General features: G+C 38.5%; 1 protein-coding gene across 2 annotated transcripts; it reads left to right on the top strand.

Annotated features, from left to right (window-relative positions):
• The first annotated feature begins 1,259 nt into the window (after nucleotides 1-1,259).
• Nucleotides 1,260-7,009, top strand: C27H3orf38 (chromosome 27 C3orf38 homolog). 2 transcript variants are annotated; one of them, XM_043448836.1, is made up of 3 exons: nucleotides 1,260-1,688; nucleotides 4,637-4,875; nucleotides 6,099-7,009. In XM_043448836.1, the coding sequence occupies exons 1-3, from the start codon at nucleotides 1,562-1,564 to the stop codon at nucleotides 6,669-6,671; spliced, it is 939 nt and encodes a 312-aa protein (XP_043304771.1). In that variant the 5' UTR covers nucleotides 1,260-1,561; the 3' UTR covers nucleotides 6,672-7,009. The 2 variants fall into 2 exon arrangements, with proteins under 2 accessions (XP_043304771.1, XP_043304770.1); XM_043448835.1 differs by having other exon boundaries at nucleotides 1,263-1,688; nucleotides 6,096-7,009.
• Nucleotides 7,010-10,169: the final 3,160 nt, after the last annotated feature.

A 10,169-nucleotide genomic window follows, 5' to 3' on the forward strand; every position in this document is an offset into this window, starting at 1 on the left:
CCTCTCCTCCATCCCTCTGACTTCTCGCCATAGAATTTCCTGGCATTATTGCATTTCTGTCTCCTTCTACTAAAATGCAAGCTCCAAAAGACCTGTAATTGCTCCCAGCATAAAAAACAGTGCCTGGCAAGTGAAAGTGAGAAAGTAGTGCTCAGTAAATACGTTACACACACACACACACACACACAGTTTGAGCATGTCTTTCATGTGGCTCCGCACCAGTATTGTGAGCATTTATCTCTTTATCTGCAACACTCCCAAAAGCTTCTCGGAGAAGGGTCTGTGTCATTTCTCATGGTAGGCGATCAGTGCTTAATGAAAAATGAAGAATTGGTATCTGATAAGTAAAATGTACCCTAAATGACATCCACTGGCAAGTCAGTTTAAATATGCTTTGAATGCCTTATCTTTAAGACTACATTCACAGTACGTTTTGACTGATATTTAGCTGTGATATTTACATAAAAGTTAAATTTGCTTATCTGGATATGCAAGTGTGCACATTTCAGTTACTAACTGGCAATAATCTAATTAATGTTAATAAATAAACTGGCTAAAACAACGGAAGGAGACAGAAGGCAGTGACAGTGAATTTAAGCCTGAAGTTTCCCTCGTAAATGTTGACACTAACAGTGATAACAAGAGCTAACACATACTGGGCTCTTTGTAGACGCGACGGTTCTTCACCCTCCTCCCCCGCCCCAACAACCCCATCAGGTAGGTATCTCTACTGTATCCATTTCGAGACAGAAAACTGGGAGACCAAAGAGCTTGCTCAAGGTCACAGTTAATAAATGACGGAATAAAATCCTGGCAATCTGGTTTCCAGAGTCCCCAACCTTAAACCATTCGCGATGTAGCCTCGACTAAAGCCAGGCCGGCGAGGATCAGAAGAGAAGCAGTCGCGGACCCCAGCTTGTTGGCGAGTTAAGCTGAAAGGCAGGCAGGAGTGGCATAGGGTAGGTGATTTTCTTCCTAAACTTTTCCAAGTACAATGTTAAACAACGCCAGATTGTTTCAACACACAATTATGTAACTTAATATCAAACTACAGGTGTACCACCCAACTCTCAAGTGGCCACAGATAACTTTCGTGCGCTGCCGAGGGGCTGGGCCCGCGGGCGGGGAGGAGACGCCTCCATTGGCCGGCCCCGCTGCATCACGGGAGCTCGCCATGCGCGGGGGCCGCCGCCCGCTTTCCACGCACCTGTACTGCGCAGGCCTCCCAGGCGCTCTTTTGGAGGCGGGACTCCTGAGGAATTGAGGGTTTCGTTTTATCTTGTGGAATGCCGGCGTTCCAGTGTAAACGCGGAGCTTCCCTAAAGTGAGATGCGAGAGACTTCTCTCAGTTCCCAGCAGCCCGGAACCACCGATCGGAGCACAGAGTTTCCTGAGTCCCTCATTTACTACCACTTCCGCCCACGGGTCTGGAATACCCGAGGCTCTTTGGAGGCGAACGGCCCGGAAGGCACTTCCGGTTTCTGTTGCCAAGGCGCCGGCCCGGTGGGCCTAAGGAAGCGACATTGTTGGCGGCGTCCTCTCCCCCCTTCTGGGGGTCGAGATGACGGGGCTCAGCTACACGGAGATGGAGGGCTGTCGTAACCTGCTCAGCCTATTGGACAACGACGAGATCATGGCCCTATGCGACACTATCACCAACCGTCTGGTGCAGCCTGAGGACCGTCAAGGTAAGGGTAGTCCCCACCCGCCACCCCCCAAAGGGTGGCCATCTCTCCTCAGGCCTCACTCGGCCGCCAGCTTGCCGGAGGGTGTGAGTGGAGGCCGTGGTAGGTCTCACTCACGGCCGGTCCGCGACTGCACTTGTGCGGAACCCGCGGAAATCATGGCCACTGTAGCTGCTGTGTTGCCTCATAACCACGGCTCACCCCCGCCTCGCCAAGCACTGGGGGAAATGGTGGGCTGAAAATGGCGCTGCTTTCCAGGTTTTAATCCTTTAAATGTTATGAGCAAATTGCTGCTTGTTTCGTTTCGAAAGTTCAAGGTACGTGAATAGTGATTTTTTTAAAAAAAAATTCGGGAAGTCGGGTGTTCTCCTTTTTCAGTTTCGTTCAGGGAAGGAGTGTCAGCTGCTGCTTATTTTCTTGAGCTTGGGGAAGAGATCATAAACACTATCAGTCTGCTGCTTTATGAGTTTAAAACAACTGCTGTGATAAAAGAGCAGCAGATAGTTTGAATCCATGTCTCTCTTTGGATCCACATTTTTCCAGAGATGATTCTGCGTACTAGGACTACATTACTTTCAGAGCCAAATAAACATTTCGGTAGAGTAGATTTCATGGGTTACAAATATTGTTTGGTTGTAATGAGTAGCTTAAGCATTAAGCATTTATCAGTTTGTATATTACCTGACTAGTTTTATTTTAAATTTGCTGAAACTTACTTTAAAATGGGAAAATTTCTGCCTCTTACATTAGCTTATGACTTAAGTATCAGAGTCTGCGTTTTATAACTGCCTTTCTCTTTTGAGTCCTTTTACGTTTTCGCCGTTTAAGATCATTCATTTGAAAGTGAACCATGGACACCAAATAAATTTCTAAGACGTTAGACTGAAAACAGTTTTAGAATTAATGTAGTTCTTTGGCATTTATATATTTTACATGGTAATCACCTTCTAACACTATTGATGAATAGATTAAAATATAATTGATGATGGATCTAAAAGCAAACAAGAAATTAAACTACCCCATACAAACATGTTAGGTGATTTGACAAATCATTTCTGGGGTGGTGGGGGGAGAGCATAGGAAAAGATAGTCAACATCTTTACAAAGCAGTGAAATAAAATCCCAAAATATATGGTCTCTTTTATATGTACCAAATTTCCAAAAACTAAACATAGAAACTTCAAATATTGTTTATCTTGTGAAGTAAGTCTTTGACAACTACTGTGGAGTGTAAGTAGGAGCTACTACTTTGGAAAACAAGTTTGATATTACCTCCTAAAATGGAAGATTGCTTACCTGAGTGTCAAACTTCAATGTGCCCATGAATATCTCGGGGATTTTGTTAAAATGCAGATTCTGATTGAGTAGTTTTGGAGCGGGCCCAGAAATTCTACCTTTGTAACAGGCTCCAGGTGATGATCGTTCTTCTTGCCCTTCTGGGCTGGGAGACATTTTTGTACTGGGTAGTTTGATTTCTTGTTTGCTTTTAGATCCACCATCAATTATATTCAGCATTTTAATCTATTACAGTTTTAGTCACGTTCACCTATAGTGTGGGAATGTTCAAAGCAATAGTATTTGTACTTGGATACACATAAGTCTACAAAACAAAAGTAAATGTCTTGTGGTATAGTCTATAATTACCTTAGGTACAGTACTGAAAATCAATTGACTACAGCTGTGTTTATCCACATAGCTTAATCTCAGAAACAATAAAAATTAAAATTACAGTAATATAGTGATGGATTAGGTTTATAGACCATTCAAAGAAATACCAAACTATATTCTGTAGGGAAACATGGTTGTGTTGTACTACTATAAAGAAAATTGAGGAAATTCCCTGGTGGTCCAGTGGTTAGGCTTCCCGGTCAAGGAACAAAGATCCCACAAGCCCCGAGGGGCAGCCAGAAAGAACGAAAATCGAGGAAATGATAAATAGCAGTTAGGAGAGTATCTCCATGTAAGGTAAAGAGAGAGAGATAATAGCATTATGTAGGGAAAGTTAAAATGAGGATCAAAGATACTAGTTATTTCTATGTCTTAAACTATGTTGTGTGTATATAGGAGTTCATTTTATTGCCATTCTGTATACTTCATACGGGCTCTCCTGATCGCTCAGTTGATAAAGAATCCACCTGCAACGCAGGAGACCCCGGTTGAGTTTCTGGGTCAGGAAGATCCCCTGGAGAGGGGATAGGCTAACCACTCCAGTATTCTTGGACTTCCCTTGTGGCTCAGCTGGTAAAGAATCTGCCTGCAATGCCGGACACCTGGGTTCCATCCCTGGGTTGGGAAGATCCCCTGGCAAAGGGAAAGGCTACCCACTCCAGTATTCTGACCTGGAAAATTCCATGGATTGTATAGTCCATTGGGTCACAAAGAGTCGGACACGACTGAATGACTTTCACTACTTTCATACCTCACACATGTAAAAAATAATGTTTAGTCTGCTTAACAGAAATTCTTTAAAATTAAAAAAAGAGATGGTCTTGGCTCTACCACTTCTTACACGTATGATTGTTGATACCTCATGTATCCCTGACTTTCATTATTTGTAGAGTAAGGAGATTGAACTGAGAAGAATTGTAATTTTGTCTATTTTTAGGGATTGTAAATGAATGTAGGTCTATTGACCCTATTAGAAAGAAAATTTTTTTTTCTCTAATTCAGTTTTTTTCTTAAAATACAACCATTCCTTAAAATGCTTAAATTCACAATCTCTTATAAGAAGTAAAAGGAAGGAGGAATTTTAGGTAGGGAAATTTAAAAAAAAATTTTTTTAAACCCAAAACCTGACAACCCACTTCCTGGTTTTTAAAAATGATAACCATCTCATACAAAAGCAATAATGCCATGAGAAGAGTTTATAAAATATCATTTGATTCTGCTAACCCTGGACAAATTTACAAATGACTCATGATTTTCTGCTAATCTTTACAATTTTCTTTTAGATGCCATTCGTGCAATATTAGTCTACAGTCAAAGTGTAGAAGAACTTTTGAGGCGAAGAAAAGTCCACCGAGAAATCATATTTAAGTATTTGGCAACACAGGGTGTTATTATACCTCCAGCTACTGAAAAACACAATCTTATTCAGCATGCAAAGGATTACTGGAAAAACCAGTTACAACCAAAATTGAAGGAAACACCAGAGCCAGTTAAGACAGAGGACATTAGACTCTTTGAACAGGTAAAACGGATTTCATAGTGATATCCTAAACCATAGTTCTGTGTAAGAATCTTTAGATAATCGTAGATCTGGGGTGACATGGTTAATTAATGTTTATTTTTTATAACTTTAGCTTTGTATCTTTTGCATCCTAAAGGAAGAGCAGTAAAGCACCTAAGACAAAGTATTAAAAAAAATTTTTTTTATTGAAGCATAATTGCTTTACAGAATTTTGTTGTTTTCTGTCAAACTTCAACATGAAGCAGCCATAGATATACATATATCCCCTACCTTTTGAACCTTTTTTTTTTTTTAAGTAATGTGTATGTGATATTCTGTTGATTAGTGAGGGAAAAATGTTTTGCAGCCCTTTAGCAAATGGAGACTTGATTTTTAAAGACAGTAGATAGACTGCATGCGTGCATGCTAAGTCATTTCAGTCGTGATCCTCTGACTGTAGCCCACCAGGCTCCTCTGTCCAAAGGATTCTCCAGGCAAGAATACTGGAGTGGGTTGCCATGCCCCTCTACAAGATAGAATGCAGGGTCAATTTAATTTTAATTTAGCCTCTGGTTCTCTAATTTTTTTTTCCCCTTCTTTAAAAGAATGCTGTTGTAAGCCCTTTCTTATTTTGAAGACTTTCTTTGGCATTAAATTGCAAAAATGAAAGAAATTTTTGTTATCTATAAAAAAGTCCCTGTTTTAGTAACTTCCTCCAGCTGACATTGGCTGTTCATATTTCTTTGTATTTCCACTGTGCATTTTAAATACTCTGTGAATATTTAAATACCTATTGACCCTTTAGATAACTTGAAGTTTTTAAACTATACACTCAGATAAAATTAAGTGAGAGATGTTTGCCTTCACATTAGGAAAGGATCTTCTAGGGCTTCCTTAATGTACTGAAGAGTGTTGACTTTGAAATCGTATAGATGTGACTTCAAATTAGGGGGCCTTGTTTTCTTTATAAAACAGGCATATGCTTATGTAAATCATTATTATTGACTTAATTCATGCTGATACTTTAAGAGACTTGGTTTTGAACCTTAATTTCTTAGAAGTGTCAGAAGTTTAAACTGAGAATTTCTTAAATGGCCTCCCCTTTGTGAGAAAGAACGTCCTATCATTGAGTTCATAGGTGGTTCATTTTCTTTCTGCTATAACTAGTATGTTAAAACTTAACTCTGAAATAGCCTCGATAGAAAATAGATATGAGAATTAACCTTGGTTTTATTAATCAGCAGGAGAAAGAAGAAAAAAAGGCCGAAAAGGTTGATTTTCGTCGATTAGGTGAAGAATTCTGTCAGTGGTTCTTTGAACTTCTGAATTCTCAGAATCCTCTTCTGGGACCACCTCAAGATGAGTGGGGGCCACAGCACTTCTGGCACGATGTCAAGCTTAGGTTTTATTACAACACATCTGAACAAAATGTGATAGACTACCATGGAGCAGAAATTGTGAGCCTTCGTCTGCTGTCACTAGTGAAAGAGGAATATCTTTTCCTCAGTCCCAACCTAGATTCCCATGGACTAAAATGTGCTGCTTCTCCCCACGGTCTCGTTATGGTTGGAGTTGCTGGGACTGTCCACCGAGGAAACACTTGTTTGGGCATTTTTGAACAAATTTTTGGACTCATCCGCTGCCCTTTTGTGGAGAATACTTGGAAAATAAAATTTATCAACCTGAGAATTATAGGAGAGAGTTCCCTTGCTCCTGGAAGATTAATGAAACCGGCTATTACATTTGAACCAAGTGACCTGGAAGCCTTTTATAATGTAAACACTTTATGTGGTCCGGTGAAGTACAACTCCATGTAAGGCAGGCATTGGACAGTGGGATTGGAGACCAAGATTCATCTAGTGGAAGTTAGGCACTGCTGAGCAAAAGAGAACTAATTTTACCTAGCCCTTGAAGCACTGAGTACAGTGTCAGTCTGAAAAATCTTCTATATAGAAATTCATCCAAATACTACATCAGTAATGTCTGAGTGATTTCATATTGAGGGGCTGACATATTTTAGTTGAAATGTCTTTCTTGACTACAAGCTAACATATTATGTGAACACTTGCCTCTTTTCTACTTGAGTTGCAGCAAATATTCTGAAAATTTCATGCAATTCGTCAAATAAATCTCACTTCAGATGTTGTAACTAACAGTGTGCCTTAAAAACCAGTTAATATTTTCACTTAGTGGGTATTCTACTGCTATCTGTACTTGTTCATGTGGGGAAAAAATTAATAGTGTTCAAGGCTTCCCCTTTTTCAGTTACTTTTGTCTAAATCTAGGTAATTTTACAAATGCATCTTATGACAGTATTGCTTTAAAAAGAAGTACATATTTTAGAGATGTTTAAAGTCCGGTTATTTTAGAAACTTGAATGACATTCTCATACAAAAAGTACAGAAATTTAGCTGGTGGAGAAAAATTTAATTTGCTTTTTAAAATATTTAACGAACATTTTTCAGAGTTATCTATTGTCCAAGCAACGTTTTGTGAAGTATTTTGGGTAATAAGTGCTGTTCTTAGACTTTTTTCTTTAAGCTTTCAGCTAACAGTTTTATAGAGCATTTATTATACTGTTAAAATTTTATAAAAGGTATACCCAGTTTCTAATTTAAATAAATTTTTTCTCTTGAATGATATTAGGTGACCAATACCCCAAATTAAACATGTATTGAGATATATTCCCACATCATAAAATTATTAGAATTTTTTTCACTTCTAATTTGTTTTATTGGATTTGAGTTACAAGATTAGATTGCCAGATTACACAGTTGCTTTCAAGTTTAAATTCTCATCACCCAGCAGCTGCTTGCTGAATCTGAATTTATTTAATAATTTTAATTTACAGAAATGTCATTTGGAAAAAATTCATCTGGGAAATGTTGTGATGAGGTACTAACTTTAACTCAGTTCATGATCATCTAGGGTGACTTACAAAATTTTGGAAACAGGAGGAAAAGACTGATCTTTGTAATTTTTTTTTAGTGCCATGCCTTTATGAAGGGTACAAATTGATACATCCCCAAATAAGAACTTAATAAAGGAGGGAAATCCCTTTAGTCTGCTGTAAGAACAGTGCTTTGTTTAGGTTTTTTCTTCTTTAAGTCTGAAGTATCATTTTAACATGTAATTGATAGATATCCTTAGTAAAGGATAAAATTTAAAATTATTCACGTTTTCTTTGTTCTATTGCTGTCAAATACTGTAGAAATAATACCAAAGGAAGATGCTCGGGATGGGCAGAAATTACCTGTAGGTATGTTCAGTATTGAATTTTTGAATGTGTAATGTTCAAGTTAGGCTGCAATCTGTATGTCCCTTCAGTCACCCTTTAAAAATGTGAAATCTTTCTGATCTACTAAATGAGAATTCCCCTGGAGAAGGAAATGGCAACTGCAGTATTCTTGCCTGGAGCATCCCATGGACAGAGGAACTTGGTGGGCTACTGTTCATGGAGTCACAAAGAATTGGACACAAATGAGTGACTAAGCGCAGTTGAGAATTATAGCTATATTTTACTTCCTTTGAATCCCCACAGCTGGCTACACAGTGGGACCTAATGTCCAAGTGAATGGGTGAGTGAATGAGTAAAAGACACTTAACCTACTGTATAAAAGACTTTTTTTGCATCTAGATTTTGTCTTTGGTTCTAGTCATTAGTGGTGGTCTTGGGGTTATAATCTCTTGGAATTTGATATGTGGATGCACAAACTTTTAGGCCCCAAATTAGGATAAAATTTTAACTTCCTGTTAAAATTTACTGACATAAAGGTCAGAGTAGGATATAATGGAGGGCCCTAAGATGCCTTGGAGAAGGAAATGGCAGCCCACTCCAGTATTCTTGCCTGGAGAATCCCATGGGCACAGGAGCCTGGCGGGCTACAGTCCATGGGGTCACAAGAGTTGGACTTGACTTAGTGACTAAACCACCACCACCACCAAGATGCCTAGAAACAGTTTTGCGGAAGTGTGTACTTCTGTCCAGCGAAAGATCTAGAGGAGTTGAAATTTGTTCATGACACTTAAAGCTTGACCAGGCCTTTGAGAACATCCAAAAGCACATTTAATTCATAGTAATTCAGTGGTCAAAGCAGGGGATACCTGGTCTGTTTACTGGAGGCTGATTTGCTGTAGCTGACAGTGACACGTCAGTATCCTTTTTTGTCGTTGTTTTTGGATGTTTTACTAGTATCTGGAAGACCAAAAACCTTTCATGTGTCTTACTGAAATGTCAAATAATGGACAAAAGGCCCTCTCTGGTTTTATTAAATCAACTTGAAAATGGCAAACACAGGAAAACATTCTTGGGCTATCAGAAAGGCAACATTTTTATGCCAAAGGAAGGCTAGTTAGTTAAGCCCAGTTAGACAGTGTAATAGCACTCCAGAAAAGGATTTAAAGAATAGTGGTATAACTAAATAAAAAAGATAATCAGAAACATTGTATTTTAACACAATGGCTCTTACGGCTTAAAAAGTCATAAAAATGAGTGAAAACCATTTCTCAGCAGCTATTTTCACAAATTTAGATGCCCCTTTTAAAATTTGGGTTGTGGGGGACCTTTTGAAAAAAGGGAGCTATGTTCTCTGTCTATAAAAATATGTTTGCATATGTTGTTGTTCAGTCACTAATTTATGTCCAACTGTTTGCAGTCCCATGGACTGTTACACACAGGTTCCTCTGTCCTCCGCTATCTCCTGGAGTTTGTTCAAATTCATTTTCATGGAGTCGATGATTCTCTAACTATCTCATCCTCTGCATACAGTATTGTAATTTTTGCATAGTTCAGTGAATTCATGGACTTCCCTAAAGCACATCTGTGAGTCCTGTAGGGATCCTTATATTTGATATCCAAATTCTGCCATAATTTATTTCCTGCAGACTTAAATTAATTTTAGAAGATTTTGTGCTCTTACCAAAGTCCTTAAGCTAAAAGACTAAATCTTGCTAAGAATAATCTCAAGAAAGTCTGTTAGTTTATGATAGTTAACTTGTGAGTTTTTCTTTTTCAGTAAGTGTTAGATGTTATGATAAAACCTACTAAAATAGCATCAAGTGAAACAAATATTAATGCAGAATTCATTTTATTTTGACAAGATAGTTTAATGGCCATGCTTTGGAGAAAGTGATAAAATGTGTATCTAGCCAGTTTTGAATGCACATAGCAGAGCTGTGGTGCTGGAAAACAAGACTTTCTACATCTGGGTTTATATGCATGTATTTATTGAACATCTGCAATCTGTCAGTCAATGAGTCAAGCATAAGAGAAAACAGTACATCAATAGATTGATGTACCTCAACTTATTTTGAAT

The sequence above is a fragment of the Cervus canadensis genome, chromosome 27, assembly GCF_019320065.1.
Source record: "Cervus canadensis isolate Bull #8, Minnesota chromosome 27, ASM1932006v1, whole genome shotgun sequence".
NCBI classification, from domain to species: domain Eukaryota; kingdom Metazoa; phylum Chordata; class Mammalia; order Artiodactyla; family Cervidae; genus Cervus; species Cervus canadensis.